We start from the raw sequence: 22261 nt of genomic DNA, 5'->3' as shown, positions 1-22261 counted from the left end.
AACGCTCGTGCGATGTGTGTTGACTTGTATTACATAAGGGTGGCAGACCATGGTACTGTACATAAGTATGACTTTAGCATAGAATAAGCGGTGGTTCAAGATGAGATGCTCGCTCTTCTCATCAAGCCGATCCCACAATAAGACTACCTGATGTCTGGGTATATTGGATTTGTAAAGGACAGCGTGTAACACTTTGCTCCCGAAAGACACTGAGTCCGGCAATTGCGCCAAGCTGAATGAATCTAAAGTCTCCGGGCCGGATAGGAACATTGAGCCGAACACCGAATCATACTGTCGTGTATATATATACATACATACATATGTGTACAACACGTCTATTAATACAGTAACCCAGCAGAAGATATGGCGACAATCACGGACATACCTCGAGAATGGATGGAGACCTCTGGTCATCGTGTGACGCGGCTATCCGATCAGGCAGGATCCTCAAGCTTATACTTCAATTTCAACGCGTATACTCCAGAAGGTGACTTCGTGGTGATTACGACACCCGACGGCATCAGCAAGATAGATCTATCGGATTACAGATTATCGTTAATCGTCCCAATACAACAGCCGTTCTCCCTCCTCTTCGTGGGTAAGCGTTATAGGAGAGCTTACTATAGGCTCACAGATCAGAAATCGTTATTTTGGGTCGATGTTGATACCGGCGTAACACATTTCATCGCGCATGAAGATCTCGGTGATATACAAACAGTCAATGCAGATGAGACCTTACTTGCTGGCGTCGAAGTCGATTCTAGCTTCAAAAGTGAGATACTGGAACTTTTCACAAAAAGAGATCCGAAGACCGACCAATTTGTGTACGAAGCCAATTGGTCTGACGGCACACCGATGAGTTATGCGGATGCAAAGGAGCTGCGCTTGAGTCAAAGACTCGATGCCAAAGTACCTATGATTTTATTCGTCATCGATATCGAAATGGGGACGAGGCGTAATGTATATACCGCTACAGATTGGTTAAATCATCTTTTGTTCTCACCTACTAGTCCCAGCAACTTGATGTTTTGTCATGAAGGACCCTGGCATCAAGTCGATCGTTTATGGATATTGGACCTAGATCAGTCTCCCTTGAGGCCGACCAAATTACATGAAAGAAAGATGAATATGGAAATCGCTGGGCACGAATGGTTCAGCTCTGACGGGAAGACAATTTGGTACGATCTGCAAACTCCAAGAGGCGAGGACTTCTGGGTCGCTGGATACGAGATTGAAACTGGGAGGAGGGTTCAGTATCACCTTGCTAGAAACGAATGGTCGGTCCATTTCCACTCTTCCCCTGACAACACACAGTTCTGTGGCGATGGCGGCGATTCAGAAATGGTAGCCCATGCGGATGATGGGAAGTATTTGTACCTCTTTACGCCGAACAGGATACCCGATGTTGCCGGGCTGAAAGCGGCTGATTCTGCAAATTTGGTCACCCCCGGTTATTTCACCTCCAATAAGTTGGTCAACCTTCAAGCTCACGATTATCGCATGGAACCAAATGCGAATTTCACACCTGATGGAAAGCGACTGATTTTTCGCAGCAACTTACATGGCGAGCTTCATGTCTACGCAGTGGAATTAGAGAAGGGATCTCTTGAAAGCTAGGTCGAGGTACAACGACCCTAACGTAGAAGCATGCAACCTGTTTATTCCTTTTTGCGCAACCTGATGTTTGTCGCCGAAATGCGCTTGATCGAAGTTGGAGCAAGAAATCGTTCACAAATTGTAGCATTGATATCACCACAAAGGGCTTATTACATATTCTATCTCAGCCTCGCCCCGGTGTCTAAATCCTTCAAGCAGTCTGATGTTGCCTATTAGGAATTGTTTCTCCAGTCCGATCTCTCTCTTCGTTCAACGCCTTTTGACCATCGGAAACATAGTTCCTGAACTGCCAAGGCTTGATTTTCTTTCTGAACATCTCATCCAGCTCTGCAGCAGTCCTTCTCGAGGTATCAGGGATCAGGAAGAAGGATAGCACGACAACAGGTAAGGATATACCAGCAAAGAAGAAAGCAGTCTTCAAGCCCCAATTTGCACCACTAGCGTTCAGCATGTAGGGCACAGTAGTATTGAAAATTAGGCCCAAGCATACACCTCCGCAGGCGGCGATGCCGGCTGTCTTGGCTCGCAGCCTAGATGAACCAGTCTCAGCGACAAAAGCCCATCCCAGATTACCAAGAAGAGTGGAGCCTAATCGCCAGAAAAGGGAGAAAACAAGCTGTTGAAGGATTAGCAGTCATACTGTATCTTGTTCGTGAGAGTGCTTTGCAAGCGTGAGTGCTCACCACTAATTTGTTCACCGCTGCCGATTTATTCGCCAGGAGACCAAGGCCACCCACAACCATACACATAACCCACACGGTACATGCACCGATAAGAAATAAGGAACGCCGACCGATCAGATCAATCAAACTGGCCTCAACCAGGGTGCAGACGATTGCAACAAGCGCGAGTAGGAGTGAGAACAGGAAAGGGTCAGAGAACGATGCTTGCTGAGCGAAGTAAGAGGAGTAAGAGCTGAGTACGGCCAAACCACCAATCTGCTGAACACACGCTGGCCAGAATGCAATGAGGGTTCGAAACTAGTTTCTGTATTAGCTCGGATCTTATACCAAAAACAACTTACCCCGTTGACACCGATGAAGACCTCTTTAACGTTCTTGAGCTCCTGGAGAAATCCAGGTCTATCCCCATCAATGTCTTTCTGATACGACTTTTCCTTCTCTACCGATCTTTTTATGATATCGTAGTGGTAGTCCACGTCGTACCCATCTATATTTCCGTTCAAACGCTTGATGATAGCTCGACCTTGATCATGTCTCCCAGTGTTGGCACACCAGAAAGGTGACTCTGGGATGATTGAGTAGACAATAGCCATTAAACCCAACATAGCCCACTCGGTGTAAATGGGTGTGAGATAGTTTAGCGGATCTTTGGAATTCATCACTTACAATGCCACGGAAGAAGCCAGCTGACCAATACCGTACCTATCAAGTTAGCGTGTTTAGCACGATTGCGAACTCACCAAGCAGAGTAGAAAATTAGCAAGAAACCTCGGATTTTTGAAGGAGCCAGTTCCGTCATATACATGCCTGTCATGAATTGGACTGAACCAACGCCAAAGCCGGAGAAAAGCTTAGCGCAAAGCCATGTTCGCCAGTCTCGTCCAAAGCTCTCTAGAGCCACCGCGATCAACAGCGATACCCAAAGAGTATAGAAGGCGACTTTTCGACCAAATCGGTCGGCGACACTGAGTCCGTGTATGGGGGGTCAGCTTGTGTCGATATCAATAACAAATAAACACTTACAAGTGCTGGGTCAGCATCCCAATTCCTTGACCCGCGCTCTGTATCCCTCCCCATGCTGCTAAGATGTCAGCATCCAACGCAGGTGCTCCTGTCTTGGCATTCACAGTTGTTGCATACTGCAAGATGAACCCTTGGTTGGCTATGATAGCAGATGTCATGGAGATTTGAAATCCACTGCAACGTCAGTTGAAGATTCCAGATAGCCGCACTTACTCAGCCGCCGCAGAGAACGAAGCAAAGATACACATAAGTGCTGCTTTCTTGAAAACTATCCAGGTCTTCTTCCATGGTAAGTCCTCAAAAGCCGACTTCGTGATCACGTCGTCATGTTTGCCTTCGTCCGCAAATTGCTCGAGATGCTGGATCGTCGGTTTATCGTCAGTGACGGGCGAGATTGTGTCGGTATCTGCGTGATGGTGATTGAGAGTGGCCATCTTTGATCGGTATATGTGCCTATTCAGAGGATGATGGGGATATATGGGGCACACTGGGACTCCAATATATCTACATCTAATTTAGGGTTGTTCGATGTCCCATGAGAGGCATGCAGCGGCTGAACATTCGACCGAGTACAAGATAGCCAAGTAAAGATTATAACCGGGCCGTGAGGTGTTCCATTTCTTGGCAGCTCAATTGTTCTGTGCCTCGGACCTCAATTTCGACTCACTAGCTTGGTATTGAGTACATCCGTAATTACAACAACCCCGCTAAGTCAAGTATCCGCTTCATCGAACGGGAAACCTTTGTTAGACCGGGAGATGCCTGGAGCCAACTTGTCACATGACACTTCGTATATTCTCTGTGATGCTTGTTACGGCTCCTCAGGTAACTGCTGACTCCGTGCTGTAGGAATGCCTCACCGGGGAAATGTTGGCCCGCTCGATGGTGTGCAATCCAGATTACCGATGCCCATTCTTGAAAACCTCTGATTCCGAATTGTGACACCTTCTAGGGATACCAGCTGTACAGAATTAATGAATGTCTGGGCCGACCCGTATCATTCTTTGCGACTGGTTTGAGCGCGAAAGCACAAATGGTTCGTGCACCTTGCCAACAATAGTGAAGATATGAGAAAATTGCTTTGGTGAAATAGCAACATTTTGAGCGAAGTACTTCGCACAAGAGAGGGAAATAAAACTATTGCTGCAAGTAAAGTGCCAAACTTCGCAGGAAGTGTCGGAAATCCACGCATGATATTTGTATTGAAAAGTGTGCAACGTGAAAAAAGGAGAGAAAGAGAGAAATCGACTATGGAATTTCAAGTCGTACACGCGCGTGCAATTACATTACAGTCATCCCTTGTCTATGCCTCATGTAACACCCTCCATAGCTCGAGATTTCTTTCACATGTAGTAAGGAATCAACAGTTCCGCCTGTTCGAGCTTCCCGGCGTTGTCTTCTCATGGAAAGCGAACAGATAATAAGGTACATGATATGCGTTTCAAAAAGCTTGAACGCTAATCTTCCATGACATTCAACGGATCTTCGCGAACTCAATATGATCGCTCGCTCAGTCATCTTCTAGGCTTCATTCATGCCCCTATATCCACATGTCTGGTAAGCATTTGGAACCATGTGCACTGCCCTGCCCTCGATGACGTAATAGGGATCGCTTGGCAAGAATGACGATTTCGATCTGTTTCCAGACCTCGCTTGGTATGAGAATCACGGTATCGTTTATTAGGATAAAAAGACGGATTTCGTCTTTATCTTGAAACCTTCATTACTTGAACATCATGTCTGCTGGTAAGACTGCACCCTCTGGGAAATTAACTCTCGCCTTCTTCAAATGCGATACTCTGGAAAAGGAGTCCATAGAAGAACATGGCGAGTACCAAGACGTCCTTCACAACCTATTCGAACCACTACTTCCCGATCATCTTACCCTGGAAACGTTGACATACGATGTACTCGACAAAAGGGAGTATCCTAAAGATGAGCAATTGGAGAATATCGACGCTATTATAATCTCAGGTAGCTTCGAAGATGACGCTCACGCAGATACCCGTTGGATACTTAAATTAGCTGGATTCTTAATAAAGATATATGTGGGTTAACGATGTCATTCGCGCATATGCTAAACCCGGACACAGGACGAGTACCCTCGTATTCGCATCCTCGGCATATGTTTTGGCCTACAGGTAATTGCCAGAGCTTTTGGACCAGCGCAGATTGAGAAGAATCCAAAAGGATGGTGGGTTGTGTTACTTGGTTTTCGTTATTAAGACCTGTGACTGATACAACAAGCTAGGGAAGTGGGAAGTACAAAGATGGAATTGACTGACATAGGAAAGAGTTTGATCGGGGGGGAGAATGAGGAAGATGCTAAAAGACCGTCAAAATTGCGGGATCACGTCGTGAGCGTCCATCGTCTTCTTTTAGCCTTTTGAGACTATTCGTTGATAGCAACACAGACGATGCAACAGATCCACTCAGATATAGTCACTGAAGTTCCGGAGGATTTCCATCTCCTAGGCGCTTCAGAGCTTTGCCCTGTCCAGGGTATAGTCTCCTTATATGAAGATAACAAGCCTCCAGCTTTTACTCATTCTCATGCTCATACCCTACCCTCCGAACCGTGGTGCAATGTGCACATTATCGCATTTCAAGGTGAGTACCTGTTTACGCTTCGGACCTCCCGCTTACATCCTTTTTCAGGTCATCCTGAATGGTTAGTTATCCTCTACATCGGTCAGAAAAACGGTGAAAGAGAAACAGCTAACAAGACTGCAGGCACGAGGATATCCTCGTACCCTTTATAGACAATTACGAAAAAGAAGGCACCTTCGATGCTGACTTCGCTGAGAAAGCTAGAGCCCAAAGCAGACAGCCGCACGATGGCGAAAGAATTGGGAGAGTTTTGCTCAGGGTTCTGGGTGTGGCCTAGGGATACACGCGGGATTTGCAATGGAGAGAAAACCTGATTTCTCCTCAGCTGACCAACTAGCTCCATCCTTACCTTTTTAACAGAGACACATGGTATCAATCTCAAGCCTCCCTTTACCCTTCGTATCCAGCCGGAGATCATTTTCACACATGCATGCCAATAGCCCCGTTCTTGCGCTTACACAAGGAGAGCTATCCGTATACCTGACGCCGTACACCAAGACATTCTACTTCTCCTCGCCGTCCTGATTGATAGGGATCGGAACTTTGGTCGAGCCCATGTCGGAAGTATCCCTGTTGCCAAATTCAGAACAGGATTCGAGGCTCAACTGAAGGAAATGAACTCACCATCCATTAGCTTCCAAATACTGCCTGAATTCTACATCCTCATCCTCCAATTGAGCTCTTCGATTGGGAATGAGAGTCATGACGACTATAGCACAGAGTACGCAGATTCCTGATCCGACAAAGAACATGGCCTGGTGACCTTTGATGGTTGTTGGATACCGAGCTTGGATCAGCGGGAAGACTTGTGTACCGACAGCGGCACCAGCTTTCCCTATAGCAGCAGCGAGTCCAAGGAAATGGCCACTATGTAGACTTAGTGATGCTGCTTTACCTTATATTACAGTACACTTACCGGATAGGCGTAGGGAAACTCTCGCTGGACACAATGAAGTCTTGGGTGGGTCGATCCATCAGCGAACTGCTGGCTACGGCATTGAGATTACATGGACTCACTGCAGTTTCCGGGGCCGACAGAAAGGAAAGACTGAAACAACCCAAATAAGACGACAAAGGCTGCAAATGTTCCTGTACCGCCAGTATTCAGAGGCTCCATCGCTCCTGTATATGCTGTGAGCTTTCTGCAGGGAGTCTTTTGTCTTACAAACGAACTCACCACCAATGGTAAAACCAAATATCGCGACCATGATCGTGCCAAATGCGTAGGTCTGTCTGGGACCCAGACGATCGATCAAAAGACCTGATGCTCACGTTCAGCTCTGGCCTCCGTGCTGATTTACTTATCTCGCACTTACTACCGAAAATGCAACCAGGAAGCGCGAAAGAGTTGATTAATGCACCCCAACCGTTGGACTGGAGAAGTGTAGCGTTAGAATCGAAGCCAGCGGCAAGAGTCGGAGCCAAAAGATTGAAGGGATAGATAACAGTATCGTAGAGGAACCAAGCGAACGAACACCTGGAAGTTGGACTTGTCAGATATTCCTCCTTGCACCATCATCAATAGTGTCTTACCCAAAGAGCGGCTTCCAGTATCGCTTGAATGCTAATTTGTATGGGAATGGCTTCTTGGCGATACCATGTTTTTGATACAAGGTCGAATCGATCATTTGCATTCGGAAAAAGAAAATGGACAAAGGCAGCTGTAATATTGTACCATCGAGTTAGATCTCGAAGCACTTCTGAGGAAGATTGAGTACCTACAACGATACCGATACCAAAACAGATTCTCCATACAGCTTCATGGGGCTTACCATGGAAGGCCGCGAGGACGATCAAGAAAACGATGGCTGATCCTACAAAACCGGATATGATAGCTACATTTGTTGCACTTGCAACCATAAAGCCTCGTCGTCGTCTCAAGCTGGCGGCAAGAGAAATGAGTCAGTAGAACCCAATATCAGAGCCTATAGAATTCACTCACCCCGCCGTCTCATTGGCTGCCTCCACAGCAGAAGTGGTACAAACGGCGTATTCTCCTCCGGCACCGAGTCCAGCGACACCTCGAGCTACCACAATCATCCACAGCATACCAGTGGGCGTAGTGCCATGAGCAGCGGTAGCCAACGTGACACCCAATACTAGGAAGAAGGTGCAGCCGACTATCCCCCAGCGCCTCCCCAAACGATCGGCGCAGAGACCAAATAACAGCATCTATGTGAGTGTCAGCAGATACATGGAGGCGCACTTTTGATTTGAAAGGCTTACCCCAAAGATGTCGCCAATCAGGATAGAGTTGCTGAGTCTGGCTTTCATGGTAGTAGTAAGCGCCTTGGGGTAGAGCTTTGCCATCACAGTGTTGGTGTAGCCTGGAAGGCATATCAGATGTCAGTCTAAAAGTGATGCAGATGTCACCTGAACATACCCGTAATTTGAATATTGTAACCGTCCGAGAACAATGCTACACCAGAGATTAAAACAGACAACGTCTGAGACCATGTCCGTTTGGTACTGCCGGATTCCAGCTCTGCCAGAGGAGCATTATACTGCTCAGCGTCAAGCTTTCGGTCGTGGTTATCAGTCTTGTAGCCATTCATTTTGTTGTTTTTGAAGCGGTCTGGATTCTACTCAACACTTGTCAGAGTAAGTACCAGACGACTCATATATGTTTGGAGAATTAGGATTTAGCACTTGGATATTTTCATATTGAGAGAAATTTGCTTGCCATCACGATACAAACGTGCGTTCTCGACAGATCATCACTCAGAAGCAAGGCAACATCAGCGAGGCTATAGGAATCCTTGTAGCTCGGGGCACGGACCCGAATTTCTATGAGGAGGCTTAGACACTCAAACGTTGAGAAATGCTGAGAGAGGATTGCTTCGGGATCGAAAGGTATTTCGCACGTTCTGAATATTACCGAAATTAACCTTAATGTGATCGAGGGCATTGCCGACGGGAAATAGACCGGGATAGTTCTAAATTTGTACGTACCAACCGGAAATGCGGGATTGCGCACGTTCTTTTGCATGACATGTCTCACCATTGATTTCTCAGTTCGATGGTCTCTTCTTCGTAATGTAAGACCTCACCACGCGACCGAGGAAACGTTCCAAGCGGAGTTATCTTTCTCCTTGCACAGGGTTATGGCGAACTGGTCAGTGCGGCAGTGATGTGTGTTGCACACGACCAGATGCGACTTTGATTTGTGTTACGATTCATCTCTTTCAAAGCAACACATTGTCAAGCTAGAACCCAAATGTTGGAAATCTTTCTGAAAGTCGTGTGCGCGGCCTCTGGTCTGACGGCCAAATGGCAGGCATATGTGTTTTTGCGTCTGGTAAGCTCAAGCTCTCTTAGCAGACGTGATTGACTTACATTATCTGAAGCTGCCCCTGGGATCGCATTATCTGCCTGTCATATACACGTCTGCCGCTGTGTATCTCACTACATGGCTATTGGCATACTTCCGGGGATCGCGCAACGCTCGAATTAGCTCAACATCTCTGCACATGAGGTGCATCGTGCTCATATGCGGAATACCCGATCATCGATATCCTTATCTTACTTGGCTCGGGGTCGGCCTTACTCTACTGGCACCTTTGTTTTCTGCTGACTTCGTATATCGAGCCCACTACCTTCACCCTGCAATTGATCTCAGCTTCGCTAGACTCGGCTGGACTGGTCACGATACGGCGAGTCTGTTAATACGGCTGCCAGAGGCGAAGTTTTACAATCTCACGTATTATCCATCAACGAGCAAGCACGACCAATCCAGGCTCGTTCAGCTCTCCTCATTGACACCAGCGACCGACTTCACGCTCCCCATAATCCTGGATGGCTTGCGGCCTGATACCGAATATAATTACTACATAAACGCAGAGATTTCAGGGACTTTCACCACCAGACGAAACGCGACCGATTTGGAAGCATTTACCATTCTAAGTTCTAGCTGTCTTAAGCCAGGATGGCCGTACAGCCCACTAGCACACCCTCTCGAAGTCAAAGGATTTTCCGAAGTGGACCATTACGTCAGGACGATGGACCGGCTGCCGGAAGCTATGTTGTTTCTCGGCGACTTCATCTGTGAGCTTCGTGATATGTTACCTGGCACCAGCGATTGAGCGATGAAACGTAGATTCCGACCTTCCTTATCCTGTATCTGAATATACCAACACGTATTATCGTCAGCTTTACCGCCAAGTCTACTCTAGTCCGTCATGGACACCCTTACTTCGGAGTATACCTTGGCTTCACATGTTTGACGATCATGAGATCATCAATGATTTTGCCCCTGATTCCCCGCACAATCATGCGATGTTTAAAAGTGCGATGGAGCCCTACGTATCATACCAGCAGACCGTCAACCCATTACCGCTGAGCTCCGAGCAGCCGACGTATTTCTCATTTGAGATTGGTGCAGTCTCATTCTTCGTCCTTGATAATAGATCTTACAGGTCTACACCACCTCATCGACCTGGGAAAAACTCAACGGCCGGTCATGGAGAAAGAACAATGCTAGGAGAGTTACAGCTGATGGCGGTGAAGCGATGGGTGGAAATGCAGGGAAGAAAAGAAGGAAGGTTACTGGTTTTAGTGTCCGGCGTCCCTGTGACTAGGAATTGGTCAGAAGGCAAAGATGAGCTTGACTCTTGGGCGGTGAGCGAGCAGGTATCAGTTCCCATTTCAAGCGCGTGGACTGATTTGTTGCAGGGCTATCTCGATGAACGAGAAATCATTTTGGAGGAACTTTGGTCAGTCGGAGGCGCTGTCATTATTTCCGGTGACAGACACGAGCATGGTAAGCTCTGATTATTCTCTTTGTATACGTACTGACGTCCTGAGCTCAGCCACGACCCTTCTACCGCCTCCGGCTTTCTCAATCATTCCGGCGACGTCTGCTGTCATTGAATTCTCCACGTCACCCTTGTCCTTCTTCCATCAACCATGGACTAGGGAGTATTTGCCGCATCTACCAACTGATGTACCGCTACACCATCAGTGGAAAGGAGACACTCGCTTCGGTGTGTTCGACTTTGATACGTCTGGATTGCATCCGATCGTCAACTTCAAGCTTCTCGTCGATGGTGAGGAGGAGTGGCGTTACGCTTGGACTAAAGGCGCACAAATCAAAGCCAATGGACAATAGATGTTTGGCAAAGTATGTAAAATGAGGTGTCGTCATGTATGTGAATGCCTGATGAGAGAATAGAAACGATAGCATCAGTCTCGGACTCGCGCGTCCGTCTGTGAGCAAAACAGACCTATCTCATTTTTTTTCATGCACGGAAACCGGAATCCATTCGAGACCCGTTTTACTTTGTCGGCCGTAAGATCTTATAGGGCGGCATTTGGAGTGTTGAATGGACAACCGGACCGAGCCGATCAGGGATTAGAAGTTCTTCTGTTCATTACAGAATCGAGTCGCTGTCAAACTATTATTCCTTTTGATTCAATAATACATTTTTTGCACTTGACGTGTGCTGCTTGACAGATTCCGATGATACAGCCTATACCTACTCTGAGAAATGGTACATGAAGCTGACCCAGGTGCAACGGCGATCACTCTGGTACCTCTCGATGTGCCTAAATCCCCCATTTGTCAACCGGACTATCCCATGTCTACCGCTGTAACCCTTCCGCCCGGTTGTACGTACGGCCCTTCACTTAGACTTACTCCTCGTGGTGTCGTCTCTCGCCAACTCTCCACACCCTCCGCCGCATGTGATGGGGAAGATGTGAGAATCATCTATGTCGACTTCCCCTTAGGATCCTCCGAAAACCCGTTTTTCTTCTCGCGCAGGCGTAAGCTCGGTATTATGTTAGTAGCGCTCTTTTACGCTATGATCACAGCATACGAGACGTCATCATACTCTATAGGGGCTCCTTCAATGCAAAGAGATCTACACGCAACAGATTTACAGGCTGCGAGCGGTGTTTCTCTGTATGGCTGGGTAAGCGAGACAAACTGAAGATGAAAGTGCCTCAATTGACGTTTCACAGGGCTTTGCTATCGGCCCGTTGATGTTAGCACCGTTGACAGAAGAGTTCGGACGTTACTGGATATACATGGGATCGATTCTATCTTACACTTTAGTGCACTTGACGCATGGACTGTACGTTCAGCCCGCTCCAATAAAGATCCAGTCCGCTGATTGTCTCTTCGCAGCGGAAAGAATATAGCGACTGTTCTTGTGGGTAGATTTCTCCTAGGCCTTACAGGCTGTATTGGCGCTACAGTGGTCGCTGGTACCGTATCGGATATCTATCCTCCCAACAAGTGAGTTAGCGTAGACCAGTAAAGATTTTGTCGCTGACAACCTGGCAGGCGAGGTCCACCGATGGGATTTTTCACATTATCGGTGGTACTGGGACCAGGTTTGGGAGCGGCCACAATGTGCTGGGCTGAAGCGAATCCGCATCTCGAGTGGAGGTGGATTTCGTGGATACAAATGAGTGAGTAGATAGCTCGGTGTCAGCAAATACCTGATACATTATAGTTGCACTTGCCGCTTATTTGCCGATTGCATTCCTGGTCCTGCGGGAAACGCGAGCTTCAGTGTTATTGCGCCGGAAAGCAAAGAAACTTCGGATAGAGCGCGGAATGCTAGATGGCGGACGTTACACGGCGCGAAGTGAAGTAGACAAAGAAGAGTTCTGGGCGGCAATGCGACGTAGTCTCAGTCGCCCAATTTGTAAGTCCAAAGAGGAAATCGGTTTGCTGACCAATATCTCAGTGTTCCTGATGATGGAGCCCATCGTCACCTTTTTCGCTATCTGGGCTGCGTTAGTGTGGGGTGTCTTCTTTGTGCAGATCGCTGGGTTGCCTTATGTATTCAAGTCCATACACGGGTTCGGAACAACAGCCGCTGGATCTACATACTGGGCCATTGTGTAAGCGCGAGCAAGCTCTGTCTTGCAACCGGTATGCTAAAGTTTTGAGCATAGGGTTGGATCAATGATAGGTTACTTGCTCAATTTCATCCAGGATCATCTGTACAAGTAAGTCCACTTGCTTGAACGATCGTCTCACTGACTGCTGCAGGAAAAATGTTGGACGCATCGGAGTGGAGGCTCGACTGTATGCGGCTTGTGCAGCTGGCATCGTCTTCGCTATAGGTTGTGTCATCTTCGGCTTAACGTCTATACCCAGCGTCCATTGGATTGCTCCATGCATCGGTATTGCAATCATCCTAGCAGCGGCATACACCATATATCAAACTTGCTTTATCTAGTAGGTGGTTTCCAGTATCGCGGAAAATTGTCGTCTGGACTGACTCCTCCCCTTAGTCTTTCGGAATGCTATGGCACACACGCATCCTCAGCTGTAGCTGGAATGTCATGTTTGCGGATTCTTCTCGGCAGCAGTTTCGCCATGTTCACCACTAAAGTGAGAGCCACTGTGTGCTACAATTTGAAGTCGAATTGACGATTTTTCAGCTCTTCGACACATTAACTCCCCGGTGGGGTCTGCTCATGATAGGCTGCATTGCTCTAGTCTTAGCACCAATACCATTTATCGCGCTTCTCAAAGGACCATGGATCAGGGAGAGAAGCCCCTACAGTAAAATTTTGATGGCAGAGGAGCGTGAACGGATCGAGGCAGAAGGTCTGTCTCAGGGGACTGGTGACCTGGAGAGCCGAATGGAAATTATGGAGGGAGAGGCCCTTCTGGAAGGTGATCGTGTTTTGGAATCAAACGTACATGAGCCCAAGCATCCCGCTGGAAGGCCAACGCCGGAAGGCAGCTGATTCATTTAATATATGCATTCACCTCCACTGGCTTCTCACTGGCAAACAAGTTCTGGAAAGAGTGTATGCAACAAGTCTCAAGACGCTTATTTCTGAACTTATGGCCACATGATTTTCCCAATTATCATTTGTGATGATCAGACGTTGATGCCGAATATTGTTTGTCAGCCCGGCGGCCTCAAAAGCTTATTCACTTGGTAACGAGACCGGGATTGACGATCACCACTGGAATGCTTTTTGCAACCTATGTTTGCTTTACATGAACACGACAACAACCCACCACTCTGTCTTCTGTACCGACGCTAGTTTGCACGTAATATATTCTAGAACAGTATGTCAGGCGAAAGTATCCTTGTCCTTGGCGAGTTCCGTTTCTTGGGTCAGACAAGAAGTTGATATTATCGGTCACGAGCACCAGGCGCGACCGGTCTAGCATTTGTCGATCAGGTACTTGGCTTGAAAGATGGACCCCGGCTGTCAATTTTAGTAAGAAGCACTAAAAAGCTCCCACAAGGTTTCATCAGTCGACATGCTGGTAGAATGAAAATCGTTGAGGGTAGTCTCACTGATGAAGTCAAATTAAACCAAGCTATGGAAGGGGTAACAACAGTCGTCAGCTTCTTGGTGAGTCTCCGCGCACAAGATCCACTCTAACAACGCTGATAGGTTGCAAAAGGAGCATGCATGCCTTTGTATCACTTCCTCACTCGGTCCAAGCCCACTCCGATCGCCGACTCCTTTCATCTTATCAAGAAATCAATGGGAAAGCATGGTGTGAAGCGGCTTCTAGCATTATCTACGCCAGCGCATGCTCTCCCCAACGAAGAGGTACGTGGACAATACCTAATCCGCTCATTGCTCTCCAGCTAATCAACGTGCTACAGTACACGTGGACACAATATATCACGACACAAATTCTTCCACCAGTGGTAGTACCACAAGGTTCCGCCGAAATGACCGCGATTGATGAAATTTGCGCAGATGCGGACTTCGACTACACGATTTTCCGTGTCCCTCATCTCAATGAGAGTCCTGCGGATGCCAGAGTTCATGCTGGTAAATATAGCAAGGACTTTAAAGGTGGTCAGGAGCTCTCACGGGGAATGGTGGCCAAATGGGTCTACGGAGAAATCCAAGAAAAGTGATGGATCAAAGATCAGCCTGCTTTGAGAAATTACTAGGTGAACTCGGTACTCCATGTCATAAGCTATATCTATAGAACAATTGGTGTTTCTACGTATGCAAGCTAGTAGATCTCGCAAATTTACGTTCCAAAAAAAAGCCTTGTCAGTAGAGTATTCTATCCTACAACAGCCGGCAGCCATTGGCCTTTGACAATGTCGTTGAATATGATGGTCGCAAGTACGATAGTGTAGTCCAGATTGGCGCTGATTTCGACCAATCGCTATGAGGTGTGGGAAAGTGAAGATATCAGCATCTTGTTAGCCAAGAAGCTATAACCAGTCAGGACGTGTGATGAAAGGTGGATTGAGACTGTGATTTCTGGTAGTATGATATCACGCCACAAGGTTGGGTATGGTGAGGCCACGATTCTCGAGATGAGACCTTGAGCAGCAAGGGAGAAGAACAGCAGTCACGATGTGAGCGAACACTTACGCCTCGCTTGTACCACTCATCCTTGTAAAGATAGGCAACACAATCTCCGTCCAGTGTACATCTTCTTCCTTTCGTCCAATTCCAGGTCTCAAACTCACATGAACGCAATCTCCCGGAATCAACGTCGAGAAACTCGGTAACAATATTACATTTTCCTGTCTTCCGATTTCAGTATCGAAACGCATCACGCTAAATGTGATGTAAAAAGACTACTCACCACGAAATTTGTTGTTGAGCTTCACATTAAAAGCTTCTTCTCCTGAAGGTCGGACTGCGTAGATCTCACATGATGTGGTCCACATTCTGGCAGCCAGTTTCAAAATTTGTTCGCCCTTATTGTCATAGAGAGCTTAAGACGGTATGTTCTCAGCACTGTAGGTGTAGAAAAGATTACTTACCAATTTCTTGCTTGATATTAGCCTTGCCGACAGTTCGCAGCAGAATATTGCCTTCTTGGTCGGTGAATGTGTAGTCTCCCTGACCCAAAAGCCAACCTGGTCATATTATGACTCGCACGTCAATTGGTGAAACTCGGACTCACGCCGCTGACTGAACATGCCTTTTTGTTCACAGATATAGTGATGGGATTTTCTAGACAAAATCTGGAGTCATGGCCAGTGGGGGCCTTCAGTTCGGCCATCATCGGAAGCTGCAGTGGTGACATTCTGTGGGATGCGGCTAAAATTGTTTGTCAAGTGCCATCGACAGTGCGTTGTGTGAGAAGAATGTACTCTGTGAGTCGACCTTATATGTACAATCTGGTGCACTCAGATATCGGTAAGACCGAAAAAATAGTGCGTACTTGATATCGGTATCTCCGATATATGACGTGGAGGGTCATTCTGCTATGTATGCGGTAGAGTGAGAATGGAAGAGCAAAGACCATTCGAGCACGCTGCTGATGAGCTGTTTCTGAAATTAGTCTACTTGGAATTTGATTGCTGATTGTCCAAATGACAGGATTGCGATAACGAGTGGAAGAGAAGTCAGTTGAAATCAATGAAAATCATTTCCTCCCTGAATTACATTTTGACCGGTCAGTGAGAGAATCATTCCGATCTCCTCTTTCCTTCTCCATCTCACGCTCACAGATTCTTTCTTGCGCTGAAACATACTTCATGGGATCGTGATACAGGATCAAGGTTACGATGCTTGGCCAGATGATCGTCATGACAGTATACAGAGAATTTAATCGACATTGATACATCACTTCACATAACAACCCATGATGCCTAGCTCATCGCCCACTCGAAATCGCAGCTCATCCCTTCCGAGATCCCGCATATATCACGCTTGCCAGAATTGCGCTACGTCGAAAGTCAAATGTCAGAATCTAGATGACAGGGGTTGTGCGAGATGTAGAAGACGGAAAACCGACTGTTCATTAGCAGGTCTATTCGGTGTAGAGGGAGAAAAGAGGGATGTAAGAGAAGTTTCACCTCAACTACGCCAGTCTAGAAGGACTCATACGCGAGAAAGTCCAGCTGTAAGAAGCACATACACACCTTTCGACATCCCCGATTATGACTCACACTACAACTCTCACAATCAGTCTCTCAAGATGGAGGAGATGAGGAAGCGAATAGATATTTTGGAGACCACATGTAGCACGCTGGTCACATTGATACCTTCACAATCCGTTCCAGCGTGTGCAGATATCACGCCTTCCAGCATCGTGGACAATGCATTCCCTTCATCCGAATCTTTCCCCTTACCCCAGAGCACATCCACGGCCACTTCCACGTTCGTAGAGGGGTTTTATATCGCTCATCGGCCTCTTGATGTCACCGCCTTTCAAAAGGGGTTTACTATGGATCCAATCAACGTCATTTTTGATGAGCGGGCTAGATGTGCTGTTGACTTGGATGGGTTTCCTGATATCATATCGCGTGGATGGGTGTCTCGATCTCACGTAGAGGCCAGTTTCCAGATGTGAGTCTGCTAGAACAGTTATTCTCCAATCTGGCTGACTTGCCAAAGATTCAAACACCGATTCTCGCTGATCGCTCCGCTCATCCCGTTCCTTCTGACAACACGTTCATTACCTTCCCATCCGTTCGTCGTCCTGGCGTCCCTCGCTTTTCTTCCAAATACTCTCCCTGCTGCAGCAGTCGCAATGATTGAGGAGTCAGTGCTATACGCCATGACCGGCACCTCAAGCATTGAGGTGATATTGGCGTTGTACATCCTCACTTTCGCCACCGTTCCATTAGGAAGCGAAAGCCATGTACCGCTCACTTGTCTACGAGTGTCAGCTTTCGCTTATTCGATGGGGATAGATCTTGGGTTGAACACAAAGGCAGACGTAATGTTGCTGGCAGAGGATGAGCGCGAAAATCTAACGCAGCCTTGGGCATCGAAACATTTAGAAGAGCTGACTTTAGTGAGTATCCTGTCACCTGGACACTGTAACATGAGAGCTGACTCTGTCATACAGTGGGAAGCGGTGAAGAATCGATACTGCATGTAAGTCAAAGTTTTATCTCATTAATGCGTCGCTCAAACTAACGAGTTTGACAGTCTCCAAATGGAATCCGCCCGATGTTGCACCATGCCCAAACTACTATCGAGCCAGTTTCCTCGTCATCCGTCGGATCACGTAAACTTGTGCATAGATCATCTCCAGCGAGAATCGACTGTAATCGAAGTCTGTAGAGATTTCATCAGTGCAATCGCAAAAGCTGAAGTGACTATTCTACGACAATGGCCAGACATTCATTCTTTACTTGACAAGTGGAGCCATGTGGAAAGCCGACTGAATCAAATCACTGAGGATCTGGACAAGAGTGAATGTGAGTTATGATCTCGAACATTTCATGGAATGAACTGATTGAGAGATAGGGCTCCTGATCTGTTCTACCGCTGGTATTGCTTACTCGCTTGCTCTCCGTACGGTTTTCGTCACATTCAGACCGCCGAGCCCGATCGCACCTGCCATTCTAGAAGAAGCCAGGTCGGTCACTTCTGCAGCTCTCATCCGCGCTTCTACTACCTTGCTTGGTCAGACAATGCCCCTGGTAATGTCCCAACAGGACAATAGCCTTCCTGCCTTCCTTTTGACCACTATCACGATTTGTCTGGCAACATCTCGTAGGATTGCAATTCTCACTCGACATACCTTACCGAATCCCATCTTTAGCGACGACCAGCTGTTGGCTGCCGAAAATTTCATAGCTAGACAGCCTGGTCTGCCCGGTAAAGTCCTGAGAGAAATGTGGTGCAGTCTGGAGGATTGCAAACCGGATGGAGGTAGGGTAGAAGAGACGTCGTCTTTATGGAGAGAGGATGGATTTCACTGGGATTTCTTGGATTTTGATGCTCTCTTCCCTGATGGGATTAATCTACCAGCTTCTAATGAGAGTATGCTCTTGTAGGCAATATGACGGCCACACCCAAATTTCGATTGATTGATATTATGTTCCGCATGCATCCATACCTCTTCACACATCATCGAGATAGCGACGTTTGAAATACCTTGCCGGAGTTTCTTTCGAATTATCACCTAATCCAGGTTTCAAGCCATGTGATATACAACTCTCACAAGCTTAAATTGAACACCGGGCATTCACACCGGTAGCTCCCGATGTCTACATTAGTCTTGTTGCAATGCTTAGTCAGAAGAAAAACCTTTTTGCATTTAGCTCATTTACATTGTGCATGACAAATATCACCAACTGTTAGCATGTCAAACTCTATATAAAAGCATGCTGGAGGCCACAACCTCCTCGTGATCTTACCGACTACACGATAATTTCGACATCATCGAAAATGACCAACACTTCGGAAGATCTCAATCACATCGCACTCTCGACGACCGCCGGGACAGGGATTGATATTGTACCTGCATCAGCCATAAAGGATACTTTCCAAGATACACGTTCGACCAAAGATGAGATCATAGATGAGGGTGTAGTGGAATCGATGGATACCTATGAATACCCTGAGGGAGGTTACGGATGGATAGTCGTGGGATGTTGTATGACTTTTGCGGCATTGACAATGGGGTATGTGGCCGGTCTATCTTGATATCGAAGGTGCAGCTCACAGTCTATTAGTTGGGGTGTCTGCTTTGGTGTATTTCAAGCTCACTACGCACAATATGAATATCCTGGTCAGACGTCAAAGTTAAGTCTCATCGGGAGTTTGTTCACATTAGTGAGTGGAGACGCTTTCAGCGAGCTTCAACACTCAAAGTTTGACCCATTTGTTTAGCTTCAAAATATAACGTCCTTTGTTGCTGGAAAAGTCGGAGATAAGTTGTGAGTGTCAGATAGCACAACATCACGCTGATTGTTGAAGTGGCTTTAAGCGAGTATTATTCGTGTCAGCCTTCGTGTATTGGTTAGCACTTTTTCTAGCATCTTGGAGCACCAAGCTTTGGCAAGTGATTTTAACCCAAGTAAGTCGTACTATACTGCCTGATATGGTACATCGCTGACGCAGGGACAGGGTGTTCTGACCGGGATCGGAGTTGGGATTTGCCAGCCGATGTTTTTCAGTCTGCCGTCACAATGGTTTCATAAAAGGCGGGGCCTTGTATCAGGTTTGACTGTAGCGGGAGCTGGCTTTGGTGAGTATGAAATGCCCTGCTGCCAGGTTGCTGATCTTCGTGATAGGTGGCGGGTTTGGCACGCTCATCGTTCGTGCCTTGATAAAGGCAGTGGGGGCTCACAAGACATTACTGTAGGTACAGTCTCGTTATGTGGGAACGAATATAGAAAGTGACAGGATGGCTGGGGCAGAATTTACTCTTTCATCAACTTGACTCTGATGTTGGTTGCAACGCTGCTCATGCGCACTCGACCGAGCTCGCCAGAGGCTCGCATGAAGGGTGAGGGGCCCTGGGTGGACAAACGGGTCTGGACAATGCTATCTTTTCATTTTTTGGCTCTTTGCATACTTCTCCATTCTTTTGGCTATCTGTGAGTCCTCCTTGCTATATGAAACTTAGGTGAAATGCTTACCCGATTGTGACAGCACCGTCCTGTATTATCTTACGCAATATATGAAAGGATTAAGTGATGTGCCCAAAGGCGATATACTGGGAGCATTGTGAGTGTGAAATTGTGATCAACATGGATCTTACTCAACCTGATTATAGACCGCTGAGTCTGCTGAATTTCTGTGCTGGACTTGGTCGAATTTCCATTGGTTACGCTGCCGACCGACTGGGTGCCATGAACACATTCGCCTTCCTTTGCTTTGGTTCTTTCGCCGCGGTGCTGGCCTTATGGTTACCTGCTCATTCCTATGGGGTGATTGTCGGCTTCGGTATTGTGTACGGTCTCGTAAGTGTTACGATCAGATTACTGGTATGTTGTTACTGATACAAACCAGCTTGCCCCTGCATCATACACGCTTGTCCCGATGGCTGCCGCGGAAACCTTCGGTCCCGAGAATCTCGCTTCAAACGTGGGTCTCATTCTCCTGTTCACTGCTCCAGGCGGTCTGGGCGGTGCTCTCGTTGGTGGTAAGATCTTGGAAAAGACCGGAAACTGGCAAGCCCTCATTATCTATGCTGCCGCTCTTCACGCGGCCGCTGGGATTTGCATTTTAGTTAGTGAGTGACTGCTTTCCTTTATGGATTGACTGCAAAATCAATGGTAACGGAACTTCTGATAGCTCGGTTTTTGATCAACCGCCGTATCTGGGCGAAGGTGTAAATATATATATATTCATAGATGTGCAGATGCATTCAAATTGTCCATCTCATTCACTTCATTAGTGCGGGAACAAAGACGGCGCTTCCCCTCAGCGTCTTGTCAAACAGGCTGATATGTATTCTGTTTACATGAGGATACCACCGACAACATATCACCACCTCTTAGGAGCACCAGCAATATCCAATTGATCCTTAAAGGCGTTAACTACTACTGTTGTATCTAATCCGGTAATGATTCCTTCGTAACCTTGTTTTACGGCTTCTTTAGCTTCTTGTCCGGGTGACCAAGCGATTACCGGTACACCCGCCTTTTTGGCAGTCTCGAAAATCTTCTTCACTCCGTCCTGTACTTTTGGATCGGACTGCGGGAGGGATCCAAGTGATAAAGCAAGATCATATTGTCCAATGAAAATGGCATCTGTATTCCGAGTTTTCGTCATTTCCTTGTGTCCATTAAATGGCATGGCACTCACCTATACCTTTGACCTGGACAATTTCCTCGATGTTCTCCAAACCCAGCCTAGTTTCGATAATAGGAATGAGCAACGTTGATTCATTCGCATTCTTGAAATATTCCTCTTGTGTTAAGGTTCTACCGTGAGGCTCTAAATGAAATGCTTGAGTATGAAAACTACCACCTGAAGTCCTGCCACCGTGGGGTGGGAATTTAGCTCGAAAGACCACATCTTCAGCTTGCTCCTAGATCCCCATGACTGGATCAGCTGTCATCTCATAAGGTCTCTTTGCTAATTCACCTTGGTCTCCAGGAGAGGAATCATGATCCCATGCGCGCCAGCGTCCAAAGCTACTCTGATGCCCCACTTCTCACTTCCCATTCCGGGACATCGAGCGATCTAGGCAACGGATAGTATCATTTTCGGATACTTACCTCAAAAGATCGGTTTATCACTTACAGGAGAAACACCGAGAGCAGCAATAGAATGATATGCATCAAACTGAGACTTCTCGTCGTAGTTTCCATGCTCGGCGTCCAAGACGATGAACTGCAGAGGCATGTTGAAGATTAGCTTAATTACCCCATTTTCCAGTCTCTGTGGGATTCACTCACGTCTAATCCATATCTTTTAAGTCCGGCGAGCGTCCTGACAAGCCCCGCACCAGGAGCTTTGGTAATGATGCCATACGCCGGTCTATTCTCGTACCAAGCTTCTTTGATGTGATTCACTCTTGAAGCGATCGTGGGTTGTTGTTGATTAGTCATATTATTAGGCAAATAGAGAGCAAAGTAGAAGATGTCACAACTACACGGTATGAAATGATGATAACGTTCTCCCACATGCCGTTCGCCCCGTTCTTATATAGCAAGAATACTTGTACC

The 22261-nt window shown here is 47.0% G+C and overlaps 9 protein-coding genes across 9 annotated transcripts; 7 read left to right on the top strand and 2 right to left on the bottom strand.

Annotated features, from left to right (window-relative positions):
* Positions 1-363: 363 nt before the first annotated feature.
* Positions 364-1617, top strand: IL334_003754 (uncharacterized protein; the record flags this gene model as incomplete). The annotated part of the gene is made up of 1 exon (XM_062935480.1): positions 364-1617. One exon carries the CDS (start codon positions 364-366, stop codon positions 1615-1617), a length of 1254 nt encoding a protein of 417 aa, XP_062791531.1.
* Positions 1618-5059: 3442 nt separating this feature from the next.
* IL334_003753 (uncharacterized protein) lies at positions 5060-6210 on the top strand (the record flags this gene model as incomplete). Its single annotated transcript, XM_062935479.1, has 6 exons — positions 5060-5371; positions 5417-5517; positions 5575-5680; positions 5738-5933; positions 5982-5994; positions 6057-6210. The coding sequence occupies 6 exons, from the start codon at positions 5060-5062 to the stop codon at positions 6208-6210; spliced, it is 882 nt and encodes a 293-aa protein (XP_062791530.1).
* Positions 6211-6436: 226 nt separating this feature from the next.
* IL334_003752 (uncharacterized protein) lies at positions 6437-8488 on the bottom strand (the record flags this gene model as incomplete). Its single annotated transcript, XM_062935478.1, has 11 exons — positions 6437-6503; positions 6558-6800; positions 6850-6889; positions 6951-7055; positions 7111-7194; positions 7250-7410; positions 7467-7594; positions 7656-7815; positions 7876-8105; positions 8160-8260; positions 8317-8488. The coding sequence occupies 11 exons, from the start codon at positions 8486-8488 to the stop codon at positions 6437-6439; spliced, it is 1491 nt and encodes a 496-aa protein (XP_062791529.1).
* Positions 8489-9150: 662 nt separating this feature from the next.
* Positions 9151-11040, top strand: IL334_003751 (uncharacterized protein; the record flags this gene model as incomplete). The annotated part of the gene is made up of 5 exons (XM_062935477.1): positions 9151-9231; positions 9281-9977; positions 10030-10550; positions 10605-10692; positions 10742-11040. 5 exons carry the CDS (start codon positions 9151-9153, stop codon positions 11038-11040), a joined length of 1686 nt encoding a protein of 561 aa, XP_062791528.1.
* Positions 11041-11419: 379 nt separating this feature from the next.
* IL334_003750 (uncharacterized protein) lies at positions 11420-13643 on the top strand (the record flags this gene model as incomplete). Its single annotated transcript, XM_062935476.1, has 10 exons — positions 11420-11845; positions 11895-12007; positions 12061-12171; positions 12220-12347; positions 12392-12586; positions 12629-12785; positions 12840-12893; positions 12937-13125; positions 13182-13281; positions 13332-13643. 10 exons carry the CDS (start codon positions 11420-11422, stop codon positions 13641-13643), a joined length of 1785 nt encoding a protein of 594 aa, XP_062791527.1.
* A 333-nt stretch (positions 13644-13976) lies between these two features.
* IL334_003749 (uncharacterized protein) lies at positions 13977-14788 on the top strand (the record flags this gene model as incomplete). The annotated part of the gene is made up of 4 exons (XM_062935475.1): positions 13977-13989; positions 14062-14267; positions 14310-14471; positions 14528-14788. The coding sequence occupies 4 exons, from the start codon at positions 13977-13979 to the stop codon at positions 14786-14788; spliced, it is 642 nt and encodes a 213-aa protein (XP_062791526.1).
* Positions 14789-16488: 1700 nt separating this feature from the next.
* IL334_003748 (uncharacterized protein) lies at positions 16489-18634 on the top strand (the record flags this gene model as incomplete). The annotated part of the gene is made up of 5 exons (XM_062935474.1): positions 16489-17192; positions 17241-17643; positions 17698-17726; positions 17781-18052; positions 18102-18634. The coding sequence occupies 5 exons, from the start codon at positions 16489-16491 to the stop codon at positions 18632-18634; spliced, it is 1941 nt and encodes a 646-aa protein (XP_062791525.1).
* Positions 18635-19028: 394 nt separating this feature from the next.
* IL334_003747 (uncharacterized protein) lies at positions 19029-20923 on the top strand (the record flags this gene model as incomplete). Its single annotated transcript, XM_062935473.1, has 11 exons — positions 19029-19264; positions 19316-19415; positions 19473-19505; positions 19570-19659; positions 19710-19830; positions 19877-19943; positions 20003-20182; positions 20238-20312; positions 20362-20548; positions 20598-20820; positions 20883-20923. The coding sequence occupies 11 exons, from the start codon at positions 19029-19031 to the stop codon at positions 20921-20923; spliced, it is 1353 nt and encodes a 450-aa protein (XP_062791524.1).
* A 151-nt stretch (positions 20924-21074) lies between these two features.
* Positions 21075-22144, bottom strand: IL334_003746 (uncharacterized protein; the record flags this gene model as incomplete). Its single annotated transcript, XM_062935472.1, has 5 exons — positions 21075-21340; positions 21396-21621; positions 21678-21776; positions 21837-21926; positions 21992-22144. 5 exons carry the CDS (start codon positions 22142-22144, stop codon positions 21075-21077), a joined length of 834 nt encoding a protein of 277 aa, XP_062791523.1.
* Positions 22145-22261: the final 117 nt, after the last annotated feature.

This window comes from Kwoniella shivajii, chromosome 4 (assembly GCF_035658355.1).
Source record: "Kwoniella shivajii chromosome 4, complete sequence".
NCBI lineage: Eukaryota > Fungi > Basidiomycota > Tremellomycetes > Tremellales > Cryptococcaceae > Kwoniella > Kwoniella shivajii.
The sequence above is the reverse complement of the archived record's forward strand: the minus strand, read 5'-3'. Positions and strand labels throughout refer to the sequence as shown.